The sequence below is a fragment of the Lepisma saccharinum genome, chromosome 9 (assembly GCF_977018435.1).
Source record: "Lepisma saccharinum chromosome 9, izLepSacc3.1, whole genome shotgun sequence".
Taxonomy (NCBI): Eukaryota; Metazoa; Arthropoda; class Insecta; order Zygentoma; family Lepismatidae; genus Lepisma; species Lepisma saccharinum.
In genome coordinates this window covers 71,215,852-71,237,951 of record NC_139237.1, presented here as the reverse complement: position 1 = coordinate 71,237,951, position 22,100 = coordinate 71,215,852, and the positions used below count along the sequence as shown (strand labels likewise).

Sequence of the window (22,100 nt, the reverse complement as noted above, 5' to 3'; positions counted from 1 at the left end):
ACTGATAATTTTAATGTAAAACAATTGTGTAAATTTTATATGTGTATTGTTATGGCATAAAAGCTGTTAGGTTCAAAATAAAGGAATGAATGAATGAATCTTTATAAATGTATTGCCGTCAATAATTCATCTTATCTTCTTGATCAATGAGATTGTGTGTCTATCTTGCGAATTTCCGGAGGACAGAAATTGCCTTAACCCCCCCCCCCCCCACTAAATAATATTGGATAAAGCCACCTCTGAAATTATCTCTGTAACAGTTTTTACAGATGCTTATAGAGTATGTGGAAGAAGGAATAATATTATATTGAATTTCGATCCAGACGTCTTAGGGTAGCTTAGCTCCAGCCAGTAACACACCCAAACCGTGTGATTAACAGAGAACTTTAAGATACGGTTAAACAACGAAACACCCCTCGCTCTCTGATTAAAATTCAACGTTAAGAAAGCAAAATATGGGTGGAGAAGGAGTTGAAAACACAACAACAATGAAAGTTAGCACGTGATTCCTTTTATTCAACTATTAGTCAAACTGAATACATTTTTGTATAATATGTACAGTAACATATTTGAATTTCGAAGTAAATAACAACGCCACAATAGGAAGGAATGAAAACGTAATCTTTGTGTACCCAATTCGTGTGTGTTAAACATTATGTTAACCAAGAAAAGCCCCATTGCTGGAACAGTTTATGTAAAGACTTTTCAACTGTGGCTTCTAATCAAATTAAAGACAGTAGAAACTTTAGAAAACGAAGGAACTATTGATGCTATTTTATCACAGCAATAAGTTACAATACTTTTCATTATTACAACAATTTCTACGAGTATGTCCTCCTACGACCACAGCCTTCGAAATACCTTTCTGGAACGTACAAAGAAAAACACTAATATATGCCAAATGCAATATTGCATAATATATGAATATGATTGACCGAGCTCTTAAGCACTTTGTTAATGTAGGCAAATGTTATACTCAAAATATACATTGCCTGCAATGTTCTCTAAAAGGAAAAAATATACTTTCCCAACAATATATAACTTCAGATAACCTTACGTTATGCAAAACTATATTTTAATGTCCTCATAAATGCATGAAACTACATATAACATGTTGCACAAAAATATATGATGGTGTTTACTCAATATTTACAATTATTAACCACAATAATTGTGTTGGAACATATATATATGACAACACTTTTCCAACAACCAGTAAGTTTCTGTCTACCAACAAAGAAATTACCGTAATATAGTTGAGATTTCACGAGTATTACAACAAGGAACAAAATTACGTGCAAGTTTGATGTGTAATATAAACAGGTATTGTCAATAATATTTTTTGAAAATACAATTTTGGCATAGTGCATGCAACTCTTTGGTATTTGATTTGGTGAAGGGGTAAGAAAAAGATTATCCGATTGCATGGATATTTGTGGATTCCGTTAGTGCGATGCATTTCAAGCACATGTTTGGGTTTCACAAAACAAACTTTAAGAAGGGGCAGACTTAATCCCTTACGTCACCCAATTGTTCCGTAATGAATTACATAAATTCATGAAACGTCTAAATTACAAATCAAAAGTTGATTTGACATCTTTATTAATGCAAGAAGACCTGCATAGTACTTTGAATTACGCATTTTAAAGACATTACACTTGCACAGCATAGGCACTATAGAAATCTAAACATATATGTGTTAACATGATAGAACAATTCCTTTTGGTTCTTATATCAGGACTAAAATGAGAACTTGAATTACTGTAAGAAAATGATGATAAAGAATTGAAAATAATAAAAGTTAATTTATTAAATCTATCATTGAAGCACACTTACTGGTAATAAGCAAAACTAAATACATTTAAAAGTGTATTGTTTCCTAAACATAAAGACTACATTTCATCACAATCTCAATTAGAAGTATCATAATGTATCTATACTTATAACTCGTAAAGCTACCTACAATAACGCCCCAAAAAATGAGTGCTTGTACTCCCACTACATAAAGAAAAGTGCGTTTAAGATTCTCTGACATTAAGTTCATTCGTAAATTCAGTTGAAATGTATTACTTCATTTGGAAATCAACATAGCTAAACTTATCAATAAGGCATATCATAATTGACTTACAAAATATACTCTTGTTTGTGGAACTCATTTAAAGTTATATATTTTTAACGTGCTACCATCTAGTGGCAGTAATTTGCACATCCTGTTGATTTTCCTCCAAATAGTTAACGACAGAAGAGTAGTATTGTATTCGTGAAACCTCGTGCATCCTAGAGATAAATTTTGCATTCAACGAACAGGACGAAAAGCAAAGAAGCTACAAACACGTACACATTTCTTCAGAGCGATGCAATACTTGGCAGAAATACATAGTTCTCTTCTCAGAAGTATGCTTTCTTTAAACTGCAAAGGACAGAATTAAAATACATTTTAGTAGAAATTTACATAGCTATGTTCTAGAGAGGGGGGCGGAATACACAATAAAATATTTCGTAATTACCATTTTTAACCTCCGCGTTAAAGTTGTTCAAATACAGAAATGGAAACCAGGGGTTATTTTAAGGGTCATTGACCGCTTAGTTCATGAGTTCTTTAATGCTTTGAAAATTTTGATTTTCTCTAAATTTCGGGAAGGCTGTAGCCCCAGTAGCTCCCGTACGCCAGTGGTACTTATATTGTACAACGGACATTCCGAAAGTAAGTTTCATCATTTTTTTTCACAGGGAAGCTGTATTACAAAGTGAGAACACACATTGCCATAACAAAATACAATCTTTCCTGAATTGACGATGGGAGGAGCGAGAGCAGAGGAGCGATGGCGCATGCGCAGAGTGCCGAAGAATAGAGATAAGCAGCAGACCGACGTGCCAGAGCTCATTCGAGTGCAAACCAGTATGGCAGAAAGGCGTGTGCTGGAAACGTGGTCACAAATGGAAGTGTGTGCTGTCATGTGCTATGAATGGGCGCATGGGACTAGTGTTTAAGCTATTCGTCGATGCCTACAGAGTGTCTATGGAGACGACGTTGAGTGGTTTTGTTCTTGGACGACAATGCAAGACCCCACACAGCAAGGGTCACTGCAGAACACATTCGTCGTCTGGGATGGGAGAAATTGAATCACCCGGCCTACAGCCCCGATCTTGCTCCATCAGACTTCCACCTTTTTTCTGCGTTGACGTCAGCACTATAGGGACGTCACTTTGGAAACAACAAAGAGGTGCAACAGGCTGTGAAGAACTTCCTCAAATCGCTGGGCACCGATTTTTACCTGGACGGTTTCTTCAAATTGATTTCACGGTACGACAAATGTATCAATGTCAGTGGCGACTATGTGGAAAAATAGCCAAAATATTGTAGTTTGTTATGACATTGTATTCTTCTGTTTGTAATAAAGCTTCCCTGTGAAATAAATTACGAAACTTACTTCGGAACGTCCCTCGTATATATTGATATATTGAACATTGATGTCGTCATAACAAAGAAATGCAGGAAAGGAGAGAGATGAAAGAACAGATAGTGAATGAGAGATAGGAAGAGAAGTAAAATAAGTGAGAGACAGACGAAAGAGGATGAATAGATAAAGAAGGAAGAGAAATAGAAAGAAAGGAAAGAGGAAACAAAGATAAACAAAGAAGTGCAGAGAGAGAGAGAAGAAGGAAAAGAAATAGAAAAGGAGAGAGAGGGAGGCAGAAAAACAACAGATGATAGAAAGAGAGAATAAAGAAGGAAATAAGAGAGGAAGCAGGAATAAAAGTATAGAAAAAGAAATTATCAATGCAACGATCACTTCTCAATCTTATTATCAGGGAACGGATTTTTAGGTAAAAACTTTTTTCCTTCGGAAGTCGGCCAAACTCGGTAGAAAGTATTATTTCACATAAAAATGCATAATTTTACCTTTACCACATAACACACATATTCCTAGGGAAGAAACATAAAATGCACATATTTTACACATTCCATACAAAACAAATCCAAATGTGTAAATACATATTGTGGTGTTAGTGCATAAAATAGACAAAATATGCAGTAAATTACTATCCTTTTGGGGACTCCACAACACACCGGTCACTACTACTGGTGCTGTTATGTCATTCACGTGGTAAAGTAATTCATGCAGATCAACATGCTCAAGACACCCAGCATTGTCAGGAAACAACCATTGCTATGCAGCTTTACATGTGCGTTCACGACAAATGGTCGTAGGATCCTCAATATATTCATTGAAGTACATAATAATCATAATCTTCATTCATCCGTTGACTCATTTTTTCTAAAGTGTTCGCGATATTATTTAGATTTTAGTTGAACATTTGGTTGCAGTGGACATCCCACTGAAGAAAATAAATAATCCGTTTCTGAAATACTTCCTGTCACAATATACCGGGATCCCAGAAGTCTTTCCCTAATTACAAACTTTATTCATATCCGCTATATGCAAGGTAGAGATGTGAAAGTGGTGCCAAAATGTTGGAAAACTAACCAAGTTTATTTGTTGCAGGTTTGAGTAACGTGGCTGTATTGTAGCAGTGTCAGTGCCCAGAAAACTGGAAATGTTCACAAATCAGGAAAAGCTCAGCATGTCCTCTGGTATCACGAGACCCGGTCACCAATAACAGTGCAGAGGAACTTTCAAATGTACAGAATTCTTTCGTCTAGAATATCTGCCATCAATAAGTTGGTATTTAAAAAATGGAATTTATCTTCATTCCCGAATCATGTCAAGTCCAAGAAACATTGTATGGAAAGATGCCACCCGATGTCAAGAGCATTAATTCCGGATTCCTTGGCACTGGCACTCCTACACTACAGCCACATTACTCAAACCTGCAACAAATAAACTTGGTTAGTTTTCCAACATTTTGGCACCACTTTCACATCTCTACATTGCATATAGCGGATATGAATAAAGTTTTTAATCAGGGAAAGGTTTCTGGGACAGCCGGTATTTGTGGCACCCGATAAATCCACGTTACGTAAGTACTGCCTCCTACAGTCTTAAGAAGAAGCTGTGTGAAAAATTAGAACCATGTGTGAACACGAAAAAGTATGGGCCAGTCAGTCATTTTGAAATATTTTTTTTTTAGCTACAAAATTGTTCTGTTTTTAGAACATGAAAAATAAATATTTGCCAGTTTTCTAAAAATCCGCTCCCTACTTATACAATTTTAATTCAGTGGTTCACAAATACCTTCAAAAGCAACAGGAAGGCAAATATGTTACTTCTGTGGGTTTACGTTCCATTAGAAATAAAACAACCCACTCTTGATTCTATTTAGTTTCGTTGCATGTACATGGCTGTGGATTTTCGTTACTATAGCAACGACAAAATTCCAAATATTTCATAAGTTATACAGCACTTAGCGAAAATTCATAACATTGTACATAATCAACATTGCGCAAAAGTAATAATTATACAAAGTTTCGATTTTTAACAGAAAGTGAATCTTCAAACATAAATTAATAATTTTAATTAACGTGTGATCATATTGTGAACATCCACGAGACCGTCACATCAAGAAGGAAGTGCTTTTACATGTAGTTTACCAACTATTTTTGCATAGTGAGGCCGAACGAAGAGATACTAAGACTAAATTGTACTAAATATTCTAAATAGAGGGAGAAATAATGACAAATGCACACCTCAAACAGTCTCTCCTTCACGATCTCATCTCTGACTATAAATGCCTATTTTGTCGTCTCGGTCTTGGTAGGAAAGTCTCGTTTCGTCTTGAGTGACGAAAAATATAGTATATATATATACGAGGGTTGGGGAGAGTAAGTCATGGCAACCCAGTAATAATTTGACAATCGAAGGATGTATTAAAATATTGTTACAAACAACTGAAAGAGTATCCATTATGGATATTTTATTGGTAGGAATCATGAAAGAAAACTCAAGCAACCCTGTGACATACACATGTATTAATGTACAAGTTACAAAAACCTGTCTGACCCTGTGACATACACATGTGCACAGGTTACAAAAACTTGTCTGATTATGACAAACCTTCGAAATAATCTCCCGCATTGTCCACAGCACTCTGCCATCGATGTGGAAGAGTTCCTGCAGCGACATCTACGACGTGCTGTTAGGGAGAAGCGTCCGAATCTACTGCATAATGCAATCATACTCCACGATAATGCAAGGCCTCATAAGGCAGCTTGTGTACGGGACCTACTGCGCAGCGTGCTGTGGACAATGCGGGAGATTATTTCGAAAGTTTGTCATAATCAGACAACTTTTTGTAACATGTGCACATGTGTGTGTCACAGGGTCAGACAGGTTTTTGCAACTTGTACATTAATGCATGTGTATGTCCCAAGGTTGCTTGCGTTTTCTTTCATGATTCCTACCAACAAAATATCCATAATGGATACTGTTTCAGTTTTATATAACAAATTTTTAATACATCCTTCGATTGTCGAATTATTACTGGGTTTCCATGATTTACTCCCCAACCCTCGTATAAACAGAATACATAACGCGTGACCGCACAAACCTTCATAGTGCATGGAGCCTTTAAGGTGGACGATAAACGATAAGCCCTCGATAAACGGATTTTTACCCTAAATATGTATGCAACCTCGCGTCACAGGTTCATAATTGCCACTAATGGGTCGATTGATTGATTTGGTTTAATTTACTTCGCTTTTCTGCCACTTTCTCGCGAAGATGAGGCTGAGTGATGATGCGATGAAGATGATGCAATCACAAGGAACACCCATGCCCAGGCTAGGATTCGATCCTGGGATCTCTGACGTCGAAGCGAGCTGTGCTAACTACTTCGCCACGATGTCCGGCAGTAATGGGTTGCCTTTGCAATTTCTATAAACAAGTTCCATATATGACTTTTCTATAAATTATGAGACTATATATTTAGTGTGTCTGAAGAAGTTATTCCGTGCACTGTCTTTGGCGACCTTCCTTCTTCCTTTTGGTACTTGTAACAAGGTTATCCACATCAGAGATCTGATCTTGCCGCTATCAAGGGAGAGCCTTCACAAGAGGACTTGGAGCCGAACACTTGACCACTTGTGGCCCGTGATGCGCACATCCCCTATCTCGTTTTATGTAACAGAAAAAATAGGCCATTCAAGGCCGTGCTCAGGAAAAATAAATTTCGAGTCAGTATATGAGGTTAAGTAATTGAGCGCAATTTTCTAGATTAAGCGAGGGTAAAGCACAAACGTGAAATTTTTGTTTGTCTCATTCATTCATCTTCATCGCCACGATTACCCTGGATAATATAAACAAAAGCGAAATTGGAAAAATCGTTTGCGCAATATTAGATTCTTATATTAGAAGCAAACATATTTTTATGCAAAGGAAATATTATGAGTTTAAATTACATCTTTAAGTTTTCTTATTTAAATAAAGTTTTCTATTTTTCTTATTCCGCTTTTTGGCGAATCGTAACGATGTGGCAATTCGATTAAATTGACAAAGAGACGGTCACAAACGAGGACTCGAACCTGGAACTGTCAGGTCCTGAGAGAACCAATAGATTTATGTAAATGAACATGCTACAGTCCTATCCTACAAAGTAAAGCTATACACTTGATGATTGAAATATATGAATTGGTCTTCACGAACTTAATAAGACTGTGAAATGAATATATACGTATTTGTTTTTATATAATTTTCTAATGATCTACAAAACTTACTCTCTCTCTCTCTCTTGCTCACGGACTGTGTAATTTCACAACAGATTTGCGTTACTAAATAGATTTCATGCTTTGGCAACCTCTGTAGGCAATAATAATAAATAACGATTTTATTATGAACAGACGGTTTCTTTGAAAACATGTACTTTAAAATGATTATTATAATTTTGGAGAGGAGATAACCAGCGGATCCACAACTTTACAGAATGAGTCATAAGCATCAAGGATACTCGCAGACAGAGCCGGCCCTGGGGAGGGGCAACTCGGGCCCCTGCGCTTCCAGGGACCCTGCACCAGATAAAAATGATGGTTGGTTTGTGTGCGATTTATTATGAGTTTATATGACGATGTTGCTTCCAATTAAGTAACTAATTTTATTTTTCTTGACTTCATTGTCTGTTTTGATACACCAAGAAATATCCAGTATTAGTATTATTACTGAAATCATATTCTAAATAAAGCACTGCATAACAAAGTGTTCAGTTACTTCAATCAAAAATAGTTAATACGGACTATTCGTTTAGTTATAGAATTAAATCATGAAGTGAAATTATGATAAAACAATAACTCGCGGCGCAACAGCCCGTGAGGGCCAGGGCCAACATAACGACTGTGTGGTCAGCACGAACAAGCCCCTAGTCGTTCTTGTAGGTTTGCTATGACCGGGTTACCCTACTCATTCGTAGCTTCCCAATTTCCTCACGATGGTGGGTGGCCCATACACAGACCAAAATCTCGTAGCCGAAGCCCAAAGCTTGCGTCTCATAACGCACGGCCAAGGTGCGGGACAAGTAATTGTGATAGAGAACATTATTAGATTGATTAAAAATTGCCACTTCGATAGATATTGAACATACCCAGTTTTATAATTAAATATAATGAACGCCGCACCAGTGGCACGTCGGAAATGAAAAGAAACACTAAATTGGAAACTGTAATTAGTAGGGAGCGGAAGTTGATGAAATGTCATCTTTTCTTCTGACATTTCTGACACGATGCCCATTAAATATACACAATATTACACTTCGTCTAGAACCCAAAAAAGGTAATTTTAAAATGCATTTTTTTTTTCCATTTTTGCCAATTTTCAGGTATTAGGTAATTTTTCCCAATTTTCGGCATTTTTCGCAATATTCGGTGTATTGTTTCGTCATATTTTGTCACTTCTTTCATTTTGGTAATATTCTTGAGTCTTTTCACCAAGGTGAACATAAGGCCTATATATATGTCGCAGGATTGCAATTTACGAGCTTTCTCATTAAATTGTTTTAAAATTATTCGGTTCTTTCCTTTGGATATCCTCATTTCATATTTTAATTGAATGTGCATGTGCTATCATTTGGTGCTTTTTTTTCTTTGAAAGCAAGATTGCATTTTGTTTAATTTCATTTTCATTACAATTTTTAACCCGAAACTAACAAAATTACTGGTCATTTTTAGGACATTCTATAGGTCATATACCTATATTTTTTATGTCATCAACTTCCGCTCCCTAGTAACTAGCCTCCCATCATTCATAATTCTTGGTTTTAACCTTCAATGTGTTCTGATTCTTAGATAATAATACGAAAGGTATAAATTAATTGTAATAATGCTTATATTGTGATCATATAGGACATCTGTACTTCAGACTAAGAAGCAAAAATGTCTAAGCCTCGCGCATATTTTTTTTGCTCCAGGCCACGCACCCACCTAGGGTCGGCCCTGGTCACAGACATTGGAGGAGGAAGTAAGATTTTACTAAGAATGATATCGAGACAAGATTTGGTCGGAACGAGAATATCCACTGAGTTTGTGGCCCGTGAACGAAAATATCATGGGGAAATTCCCAGTGTCACGCTGCACCATGAGTGGCATAATTCAACTTAGATGAAACAAAATGTCAGCCAAACTTGTACCTGTCAACTTCAGTAAAAGAAATTGATAATGCAAGCGATTCCAGAAAGTTCACATAGCAAGGCAGTTACGTAACGTGTCCGCCGACACCTTACATAAATATATAGTTAGTCACCCTCTGGTATTCTCAAATTAGACATTACCTAAGCCTAGCCAACCGCGTTGGATCTGTAATTGTACTGGGAATGACCAGTTATCGAAGTTTGCTAACGTGGCGGTTCGCTGCGGAATGCATTTTGATGAAAAGGGCTGTCTGTATGCATGCGAGCATGCTGAAACAATGTATGATTATGTGACGTCACGTGGGCTTTTCCCTATTTGGAACTGGTATAGAGAATAACTGCAACTCGACCGACCGCAGGCATTCTCACAAGGTTGTGTTCAATTGTACGTCATGTGGATGCATAACTGACTCCCCATGATGGGTTAAATAATAAATAAAACCAGGGTTGTTAAAGGTCCAGGAATTATAAATAAATTCAATTCCGGTCCGGGAGAGAAAATAAGCAAGCGTAAATGTCTTCTGGACCGCAAAAAACGTTTTCATGTGTAAAGTATTTCAATTCGGTCCAGGAACCTTTTTCCTGATTAATTTAAATACGGTCCAAGAACCTTTTTTTTTCAAAGAAACAAGTTGGACCGAATTTAAATTATGCGAGAGAAAATTGTTCTGGTCCTGCAGCGAAACCCAATAGAATCCATTAGAATTTATAGGTTCCTGCACCCTGAATAAAACAAGAGTGAAGAATGTCTATAATTTAATTGTGGAAATCAGTTTATTAGTATACCTATATGCAGATGATGTTCACATACTTGATAATGTAAATACAGTTAAAGAATAAGGGTAAGATGTTACTAAGAGCACCAAAAGAGGTTTCGAAGTTAGTAAAGACAAAACTACATTTATATTTGCAGGCCAAATCAAAGTGTTAGGTTACAACAGATCAATATCAAGTTGTTGACAACAACTCATTTCAATCAGACCGGCCCCCGTGCCGGAGTGGTTATCACATCTCGCTACGACACCAGGGGTCCCGGGTTCGAGTCCCGGCCTGGGCATGGATGTTTGTTAGTGTCCATTCATCAATTTCATCACAACATCACTCATCCCTATCTTCGCAAATTAAACAAAAGTGGCACAAAAAGCGAAGTAAAATTAAGCTTCAATCAGTTTCAAAATTCAAGTACTTAGGAGCAGTGCTTTTTTCCTGCGAAGAAACGTTCCTGCACTCTTTAGCTTAGTTTGTTAGTGTGTTCATGGTAACAATTCAAGGGTGCTTGACCACCCCCACCCTTCTCTTGGAATATGGAAATGTGTGTACTTCTTCTTACATCCTTCCACCCCTCTTTTATTTGAAACTATTTTGTCTCTCTCTTTTCTTGTAGCTTCTTTCTAGCTTCTGACCTTCCTCTCTTCTTGGCCATATCTTTTTCTCATTTTTATCTCATGTTCTGTCAGTTTCTTCTTTCTCTCTATCGGTCTTCTGCTTCTCCTTTTCCTTCTCTCTCTTTTTCTGTCTGTTTTTTCAATTTCTCTTTTCTTTTCATTATATTTTCTTATCTCTTGTAATTTCGCTTTTCTTTTCTTATCTAACTCGCTTCTTGATTTATTTCTCCCTCGCTTCTCCTTTTCCTTCTCTCTTCTCTGGCTTCTGTGTTTCTTGAACACGGTCTCTCGCTCTCTATTTCTCTATCCTTTCTTTCTCGTTTTGTATTCCTCCCTGTTATATCTCTTCACTCTCCTTTTACTGTATCTCTCCCTTTCTCTCTCTCTCTCTCTGTGGCTTCTTTGATTCTCTTCCTTCCGCCTTTCTTTTCAATTCTCGAACCTCACATCGTGGAACACATGATGGACAATTTGCCTCAGACTACAACCTTAGTGTATAAAGCTGCAGTCTTGTTGAAAGCTTGGAAGAAATTGTAAAAGAGCTATCGAATCTACGTTCTGACAACAAAACACATTCGGTTCGTTTCATTACTGGAAATCCAATCCAACTCCGTTTCGACTTGTTCTTTTGCAACGGTTAAGGTAGGAAGAAGTGTCGTCATCCAGAAACTCATTAGCGTTGGGAGATTCGTCTCCAATTTATATTTCCGCCCTTGTTAGAGCTTCGGCTGAGAAGGATATAATTGAGCGATATAAAGGAGGAGACAAATCAGGACAAGGATTTCTTTCCGCCCTCTTTTGCGCCTGAGCCGAGCTGAGAACTTTCCACCGCCAATTACATGAAACAAAGCGGCAAGAAGATAAAGAGGACAGCGAAACAGAATTGGGGCACTTTGTTCTGTCTCTCCCAGTCGCATTAATTAAGATGAACAAAAAAAACTATCGGAGCGTATTGGAAGTTAAAGATCAAAGGCTTTGTGCGATCGTCGGTAACGACAAGAAAAGGGTTACCCTTTCAGAAGACTCGCAAATGTCTACCACGTAGTACACTGGACTGCATTGTGCAGACTAACGAGGCTCTGGCGTCTGACCCTATGGCCAGTATAAATCTGTGTTGTCCTGTTTTTTGTCCTTATATAGGCTGAGTGCCCCTTTGCAGCCTCAGCTTTTAATCGAAGTCAGAATGTTTCCATATTTTGGTTCTACGACATTGCAGTTATGTTAAGGGACAGGACCTCGTATAACGTGACGGGTGCAAAATAGCCTTAGTGCTGACGCACCCAAAGTATTATATTCAAATTTCAAACGTCCCAGAAGTCTTTCCCTGATTACAAACTTTATTCATATCCGCTGTATGCAATGTAGGGATGTGAAAGTGGTGTCAAAATGTTGGAAAGCTAGCCAAGTTGTTTTTGTTCCACGTTTCAGTAACGTGGCTGTAGTGTAGCAGTGTCAGTGCCCAGGAAACCGGAAATGTTCACAAATCTGGAAAAAAGCTCAGTATGTCCCCTGGTATCATTAGGCAACAAAGCCTGTACAATTTGCACTTTGTATGCACGAAAAAATTAACGTTTGTGTAAGATATCACTTCTCGGTAAGTCAGCAACAGATTGTGTGGTCTTGAACTCGTCATACCACGACTAAATGCTCTCGACATCGGGCGGCATCTTTCCTTAAGTTGTTTGATAGTTCCTCTGCACTGTTATTGGTGACCGAGTCTCGTGACGCACTGAGATTTTTGCTGATTTGTGAACATTTCCGGTTTCCTGGGCACTGACACTGCTACACTACATCCACGTTACTGAAACCTGGAACCAAAAAACTTGGTTAGTTTTCCAACATTTTGGCACCACTTTCACATCTCTACATTGCATACAGCGGATATGAATAAAGTTTGTAATCAGGGAAAGATTTCTGGGACACTCGGTATATTATGAATAACATATATACTGTATCACCGCATATATTTTCAAATTTATTAAGACACACAATTTTTTCTAATAACGTGTATTTGTTTGACGTCTTGTTTCAACGCTTGCCAGTCCTCTAAAAACATAATTTTATCCTGAATATATGTGCAACCACGCAGAACAAGTTCGCAGTGCATTGACTTTGCAATTACTAAAAACAACACATGTAACTTTTCTATAAATAATCAGGTAAATATTCGCCTAATCTCGTCAAGTCTGGAAGGGTTTGATCTCATATTTTCTCATTTTAACAAAACCGCCTTGGTACTATTCCTAATGCTTTTTTATTCATCGTGAAGTTTAGATTTGTTTTCCCGCTTGTAAAATTTATAGGACTCCTGCCTTTGGTACGAGATGCTTCGTGTTCCATTTCAGTCGTGAACCCCAAAAATACCATTTGACTTGAAATCTTGTACACAAAATTGAGGAGCTGCTTCGAAAAAAATACTTGCAGACTCAGAAATCAGCAACGATGGGACTCAGCATCAGTGACATATTTTATCATATTTTCTTGAATTCATTTTTAATTTTTCAATTTTTAGAAAGGTTTGATCAAAGGCTCTCACACTTATATTCCCCGCTAGGGAAGGGGGGTGACCCTGACAAAAGGACATTTATCATTGTTTATAAAATATATTTTACAATTTTTTAGACAATCTGGAGCAAAGAAGGAAGAGGGCTATGCTTTCAAGACTTAAGAAGTAATATTTAGTCAATGTGTTAGATGTTATTGTGGAGACGAAAAAAATAGTTTGCGTATAAATAAAACAAAAAAAAATGAAAAAATGTTCATGACAAACTTGTGAATAATTTTCAATATCATACAATTGTTTACACCTATGTTCAAACTTTAGTACACGTAAAATTAAACGTAATATTTACAGTAAGATATTTACTTTTCTATTTCAACGGAAATACTTGTTTATTTTATTTTTATTTTCAAAAATAATTTGATAAACAGTAAAAATTAATGTAATTTGCTTTCAATTTTTTCCAGGAATTATTAATCATAATATGTCTTCAAACAATTTCTTAGTAGTTAATTTTATTAATAAAGCAATGTACAGTATGCATCCCTAATAACAGAAATTAATGTATAACAAAAAGTTAATGACTATATTATTATTGTTTCTATTTACCCTTACCATCACTCCTGTACAGATTCCCATCTAAGAGCATGTCAGAGTGGACGATCCTTCCGAAAAAAATAAACAGAAATAAACATTTTGTAACGTAAAAGTTTGAATATTAACTAAGAAAAATGCTTGAGAATTCAGAGCAAAATAATTTCCATGCATGGAAGACAAAATAACTTAAATTAAAAATTAGTTTCATGCAAAAACTTTCATAAGTTTCAAAATTAAAATGTTGTCGATAAACATTAAAGTTATATTTTATATTATCGTAATTAATACATTTTTTATGACTTCGTAGGACTTTAGCTTCGATTAGAAAGTTTTCGAACATAGTGATAGTTGTGCTTGTTTTGGATCAATAAATAATAGCACGTCTGACCTCAATGGTACCACAGCTGAAACTGGCGTGGCTGAAGAAGGAATTCTGGGTACCCACAATTCCCTCGGCCGCGCCTGATTGGCTGCGGTTCCATGGATCAGATGCCGTGTGAGAACATCGGATGAAGCAGGTACTTGTTTTGCAATGAAATTACAATGTAAGAACATAATGTGTGTACCGCGAGTGGATAAGGTATATTCCTTAGTCCAAGGAATTGTTTTATTGAAAAAAAAGTAGCCTATGCTCACATAATATGTAACTTTTCACGTGGCAAGCAAGTTGGATCATGTTTCACAGATAGTAATGGTTAAAAAGGGTGCAATGAATGAAATATCAATCTATCCCCAGAGGGAGGCTACAGGGAAAATTTTAGGACAAACTTGTAGGGCCTCTCCGATGGCGCAGTGATAGCGTTGTCGCCTTGTAATCAAGGTGTGCCGCGTTCGATACCCGGTGGAGGCACATAGTGGTTCGGATCCAACTTTAAACTGTAGGTCCAGTCCCGATTAGCCTTTCTGTGCATAAAGTGTACTTAAAACAACAATTCAATCAATCAATTCAACCTGTAGCAACTCGTGTTACTGAAGTAAATAACATAAATGTACTTACAATTGAGAAGCCCCTTTGCCTTTCCAAAAATGGAAGTCTGCGCTTCCTTGGACCCCTCGGTCACCTTCTCCGCGGCGCCCTTTACCGCCTGCTGCGCCTCCCCCCTCTTCTGGTCCACGAACTTGTCGGCCTTGTCCATGGTGTCGTTGACCGCCTTCTCAGCCTCGTTCAACTTCTCGTCCACGACTTTCTCTGCCTTCTCCATCTGCTCGTTGACTGCTTGTTCCGCTGCGAGTTCCGCTTCGGCTGCTGCCATCAACGTTGCCTTCTCCGTTTCCTCCTTCGTCTCCAGGAGGGTCGACTGTGCCTTCTTCGCCTGTTCTTCCAGCAGCACCTGTCCCTTGTCCTTTGTCTCTACCGCCAGCGACTCGGCCTCCTGCTTCTTTCGGTCGAAGAGCGACTCAGCCTTCTGGGTAATGCCCTGGCCCAAGCCTTTCAAAGCTGAAAACAAGAGAGAACCATTATTATCATTTCTATTACGTCAATCAACACACAACTTTGTATTTTCGCTCTAAAATACGAGGGATAGTAAAAAGGAAAAAGTTTCCCGCATGTGTATTTCCGGAAAGCCTGGAAATTTTGTGTTGGAAATATGTTGCGGTTATACAGGCATCGTCCTTGTTTTGGTGTCTGACGCAAGACCTTTTCCTTGCAGAGGGCACCAGTGTACTGCTGTGTTGAAGACAAGAAGAGTTGAGAAGTGCGTGCCCGGTTGGAACGAAGAACAGAGGTGTGTTGCAATTGTGGACAAAGAATGAAGTGCGAGCTGTTGTTCGCTACGAATGGGTGAGACTTTCGTTACGTCATGTGATGAACAAATAAATTAAATGAAAATGAATTTTTCTCAACATTGAACCAGGAACGCAGTTTTACGAACAGGGTTTCTTTATAAACTTGTGAAGCGGTATGACAAGTGCCTGAATGTCGCTGGGGACTATGAGAAAAAAGCGTAATGATGCCTCTTTCTGCTCATGTCATGTTCTTTCTCCAGAATTAAACTCTCTCCAGATGGCAGACTAGGGAAACTTATTTTCCGACTATCCCTCTTATAAAGGACAACGTTGTAAGTGCATAAAAAGGAAAGGAAGAATTGCTGAATGTAGCATGGAGCTTCTCAATTCAGGTTATGGGATGTACAAAACTAGGGTGACCAGACATACTCTTTTTAAGAGTATTATACTCTTTTAGAGGTTCATATACTCTATAATCTTCTCAATTTGCAAAAATCCTCAACTATACTCTTTTCCTTGCTATTTAATTTCATTCATTATTTTACGCGTAAAAATGCCTTAAAATCCAAAGAACGGAAAACGTCAAGATGTCAACAAACTGAAGTATTTACTCCTTGACTCAAGAATTTCCTATGAATAATTTCAAGTGTCATTTTCATATTCCATCAACAAGCAAAACATATTTCAAATTCATTGGAATTTAATGATAAGGATTAGGGCTGAGCCGATACCACTTTGAACCGATGCCGATACTCTTACCGATTCCCACCGATATCGATACTTGAAAATTGCAATAATTAAAATTTGTTCAAAATATTGATCAATATTGGTGAGTAAATATTCTCCTTCAATTATACGCATCATCATACCAAGAAATTTGCTTTAGAATATTCAAGAATTGCATTAGAATAGTAAAATAGATATTATGTAGTCACAAAATACAGTTTCTTGTGCAAAATTAGTGTAAAATAAGAAGGAAGTTTTAATTTTGTATAATTTCCAGGATAATTAGACTGTCAAGAAGTCGCGCGGGATTTTTGCGGGCCCTGTGAAACAGCAAAATGCATGCGTAGCTTCAACCTATAGACTATACTCTTTTTGGTCAACAAATATCTGGTCACCCTATACAAAACCTGGATAAGTATTTAAGATTAAAACACAAAATTGCTTAAAGTGAAACACGTGTTAATGCAAAGTGTATTATTAAAATATTTCTTCCTTTAAAATGTACAAATTCAACTCCTTCATGTGCTATTAGGTGCAATTTAAAATATTGTAGCTACTCGCGCCATCTGTTATTGATTTGGCAAGTTTTGGAGAAACTTCTATTCATATATTTGACGCAAAAATAACCTTTACGAACTCGCGTGACAGAACACATTGTGTTTCCCCTTGTACTTGAATGCGTGCAGAACATGCTGTTGATCTATCGGCAGTGAATAGAGGGAACTAGATCTCTGTGTGAAGGTCTCGGATAATCAATACTCACAAGACAGCCCACCCCACGTCGTCTGCACGACACCCATTAATGTCAACCTTCCATTCGGCCGGAATTTCCACTGCACATTTCATGTCACTTTCGTCTCAACGCTGCGTCCCTGGAGAATGACTTCCATAAATTACAAGGTTCTGTATTAAGCACATTCGCCCTGGTGGTGATAACCAGAACTAATGTGGCTGAAGTCTTATTGTCTTCATGGGGTGGGTGCCTATTCTACATTGCAAATTAATAAATGTATCTTTCCTTTCCTTGCAAAAATTTTGCCAGCTTTCATTCAAATTGCAGCGCCTTGAATAACGTAGTGTGGAAAACGACCCAAGAAACTGCTTCCCGAGACGATGACAACATAGATGGCAGTGCGATCCGTACAGTTGCTAATTTTGTTATGAAAGTAATGCGGCTTAGTTAGTTTTTGGAATATATTGTGTAGATTTGTTTGTCTTGAAAAGCGGTAAGTAAATTGATGGAAACAGTTATATTTGTGGAGTGATTTGCAGTCACGAAATGGCATTAATTTACACAGAATAGTAACATAAATACGTTTTATGTGCAACGCAACACGAGCAGCAACATCGCAATGTGAGAAAAAATACTTTCCGATGAGTTGGTGTTTTAAGTTCACTTTATGCACAGTAAGGCTAATCGGGACTGGACCTACAGTTTATAGTAGGATCCGAACCAATATGTACGTTCACCCGATATCGAACCCGGGACTCCTTGATTACAAGGCGACGACACTACCAATGCGCCATCGGAGAGGCCCTACTTTCCGAAGAATTCAAGCGATCTTGATTTCACAGAATAGTATAACGTGTCCTAAATTATAAATTCCTGTCTTATTTTCTGTAATACCAATTAGTGATTATTATTTCCAGCGTTTCGTGGAAATAAAAAAATATATAAATAATCTATAAAGTCAATTATAATACTAACTAGTGGCTGCTATATTGAAGCTGCAAAACCTTATATTTTGAGCTACAAGAAATAACAAAATGGGCAAAATAACACAACTAAGAAACTTCGTTCTTGGAGTGCATGAAGAATAGTTCACTTTCAAATTAACTAAATTATATTGGAAGCCCTGAACTAAAGTTGATAATAACATAAATACATTTGAAAGCTTTACGAAATTCAAATTCCGCTTAGTTCCTTCCATAAAATCCCTAGGCAGACAATTTACCATGCACCTCATGCAAGTAATCTTAAACAACAAGCGCATATACTTACTTAAGTAATGCAAATGACAGATTAAATTTGAAACTGAAAATTTTGCCAGTTTTACGAATAATTTTGACTTTGTACTTCATTAAGACAAACTTAAAATAATATAATTACTGTAAAATTACAAGCATATTTAGCGACAAGCAGAAAGGAAATTATCGATCCATTATTTTGTTCCATCCCTAAGATTTCAAAATACAACAGAAAAATATTTGCTAATCTTATATGAGTTTCCAGGGTTAAAAATAGTATATTTACTCTCGATCACCCTCTAAGCCTTATGCGGGCTATAATACAAAGGTTTCAAAGCTATTGTTGCTTGTATCCTTGAAGTCATCCACACGCGACGCTCGTGTGGAATCGAGTTGTCGATAAGTATGCGTTAATGCCTTGGAAACTGGTAAATATGTACGCTAGAAAAGTCACGTGATCTCGCGAAACGCTTTCAAGACATTGGTTTACCAAATGAGACCTTGGATAATCGATTTTCTCTGCGGTAGCAAGGTGTTCTTTTGCTTTTTATGCGCCAAGTGCAGTAAATGACCATAAAACGTGTTATGCCTGATTGGGTGAGCTGGATTCAGAGATTTGTTGTATAAATTTATACAACACGTATCACATATAATAATTCCTTGTCCTCCCTTTCACAATAACGACATGACCACGGACCATGTAAATAAAATATGTGGCGAGCACAAATGTTTGTTGAGTAATGATGATTTACAATGTGAATTTATGGTCATGCACCTCTAAAAAAAACAACTGACGATCGTGAAAACAAAAAGGTACAAAAAGTTATGAATACATAAATATAAATATTGAAATTTAGTTGTATACATTCTGTAATGATCTTCAATTAGGCAAAACGTTAACAGAAAAAACAACATTTTTTTAACTTATAACTTCATGTTATAAAAACTACATGAAAGACATCCAACAAAGACAAAAGACAATCTCTCTCCAACTAGACTTATTCACAGTATATCTTCTTAAATCCTTTATCTTTTTCTTAACTTCTATCACATTCATTTCGAGTTTATGTTTCAATATTATGACAACACAGCCAAAGTACTAATATCAAATTGAAGATCTAAAAAATTATTATGAATAGTAATTAAATTGTGAGAATTGTTTAAGTGTATAATTATGAAACCGTTTGTTTTGTTAAACGCGGGGACTTTATTTCTAGAATATAATAACAATACACGTGACAAATTTATGGGGGGGGGGACTCGAGCCCCACAGACTCATATAAGTTTGCGCCACTTGCCTTGTTTGGATGCCTTGAAGTCTCGCTGGATATTTGGCACGCGCCAATAATCTCGTTTTCGAAAATTTCTCACTTTTCCACAAACCGCCATGACAGATTTCGTGGCACTATGAGGTCTGTAAACAACAGCGAGATCAAATCCCTTGAAGATTCACTTGAATGACCTAGAAGGAATTCTAAAAAGATGTAATTTTTCTGAATTTTGGATACCATAGCAACGTTTTGAAAGGAGAGGAATTTTTGAAAACGTTTTCGCTGGTGCAGTCCAAACATGGCCTATCAATAAAATTTTGTCAAGTAAGATTCTAATAGCGGAAATTTTCATTTTGTTAATATTTGCACTGTTACTAGAAATCTTCAATAGTTATTAATGTTTTAATTAGTAGTATATTATTTAATTTCATTTCTTACTATTATTATAGAGTGATTGATAGCACTGACCACTAAAAAAGTCATACCCCCCAAGCTTTATGGTGATATCGTCATCCTCCCAGTTGCGAACACTTCATACCGGGTCCAACGAGCTATCAACCATCCTCCTAGCTCAATTAAATTCGGAATCTGCACGTCAAGACCTTTCAATAGAGTATTTGGTAGACCACCCTTCCAAAATTTAAAATCGTCATATCTCCGTTCGTAATTGAGCTAGGAGGATGGTTGATAGCTCGTTGGACTCGGGATGATGTCCTCTTTCCGAATCTATGAGGCGTATTCGGAAAGTAAGTACCGAAAGGGTGTAAAAAATAAAGTAAAATAGTTTCGTGCCTTTTTTTATTTTCATTGCATTTTACAGACCTTAAACTACTTTGCTACGTAGTTTCCATCATTGTTCAAGCAATTGTCGTAGCGTGGCACTAGTTTTTGTTTCCCATCATCATAGAATGTTTCTGCCTGTGACGAAAGTCATCCATGCACTGCTGCTCGACGTCGTCATCCTCGTCGAAACGCTGACCAGCTAGAAACTTTTTGTTCAGATGAAGAAAGAGATGGTAGTCACTTGGTGCCAAGTCAGGGCTGTTGGCGGATGAACAAATTGTTCCCAGCCGAATGACGTGATGAAATTTTCAGTTTGTTGGGCCGTATGCGGACGAGCATTGTCGTGAAGCAACACAATGCCTTCGCTAAGCATTCCGCGTCTTTTGTTTTGAATTGCACGACGCAGCCGGATTAAATCTGGCACAGGAGGCATCTTTGTTGGTGGTATGTCCTGTCTAGGCAAGAATTCAACAATCTTGCATTGAGAGAACAAATCACAGACCGGACTTCACAGTCGGCGGGCCGATTGATTTTCTTGAACATTTCAAACCTTCAGAAAACTACGAAGAAAAAGCATGACCTGCTCCCACGCGTGCCAGGGACTAGCTAACAGATGAAGGACGTCAGCGAGAACTCATACGGTCGCGACTGCATCGCTACAGCGGCAATATTTGCAAACGGTACTTACTTTACGAATACGCCTCGTATAATACAAAATGGCGGTTTCCATTTAAAATTTCGCAGTTGTCAATCAAGTGTGATATCATCGAATAGCTTTCTTTCACTTATTAAACACGTATTTTTCGTTTTCCGATTCGATGTGTATTTCTCACGATATGTGACCGTTCCGGGACTTTTGGTATATCCAAAGGGCCTCCCCGATAGAGTAGTAGTAACGCCATCGCCTTGTAATCAAGGGGTTCCATGTTTGATACCCGGTGGTTCGGATTCCAATCCCTAGGGACATTGAATTTTCGCGATGCGCGAAATCGCGAAATGTGAAGAAAAAAAATGCAATTTTGAACGTAGTTCTGCAAGTAACTACACCCCCAGTGATGAAATATGCATGAGTTTTATTCGCGAAGTAATGCGAAATGTGTCCTTTTCCACGAAATGAACGCCTTTTCGCGAAATAACCGTGAAATATCATCAAATTAAGTAGAAAACACGCAAAAACCGGCAATCGAGGTTGTGCGCGCAAACTGTCGATTTGTAACGAAATGTTTGCCTAAAGTTTCCTACCACTTGCAGCTGAAGAACGTTTTATCTTCGATCACATCAGTAAGACGCTGCAAATTGGGATTTCCCATGCACATCATCTCAGTTCAAAAACTTCGCTCCCTGTCAAGCTGCATTCCTTTCTTCCCCCGAATGTCTACTCAACTTCCAGTTTCATTAAACTTGCTAGCTGTAGCAGCGATAATATTAGTCTGTTCCCGCACATCAAGGGAAACAATGGTGTCATTTGTGTTCAGTCATGAATGAATTTTGTTTATCATCATGTGATTTTCAACATGTGTTTGTGTATGTGCAGTAGTGATTATTTTATTTGTTGGACAGCAAGGATAT

The 22,100-nt window shown here is 37.5% G+C and overlaps 1 protein-coding gene across 2 annotated transcripts in view; it reads right to left on the bottom strand.

Annotated features, from left to right (window-relative positions):
* Positions 1 to 491: 491 nt before the first annotated feature.
* The window catches only part of LOC145992128 (uncharacterized), a 41,118-nt gene continuing 19,509 nt past the window's right edge, over positions 492 to 22,100 (bottom strand). The window contains exons 2-4 of one of the 2 annotated variants that reach the window (XM_083128382.1): positions 15,053 to 15,493; positions 14,074 to 14,123; positions 492 to 2,410 (exon numbers count right to left, since the gene is read on the bottom strand). In XM_083128382.1, the coding sequence (XP_082984508.1) occupies positions 14,122 to 14,123; positions 15,053 to 15,493 (443 nt within the window). In that variant the 3' untranslated portion in view covers positions 492 to 2,410; positions 14,074 to 14,121. The remainder of the gene's footprint in view (positions 2,411 to 14,073; positions 14,124 to 15,052; positions 15,494 to 22,100) is intronic. The other variant, XM_083128381.1, reaches the window with a different exon arrangement.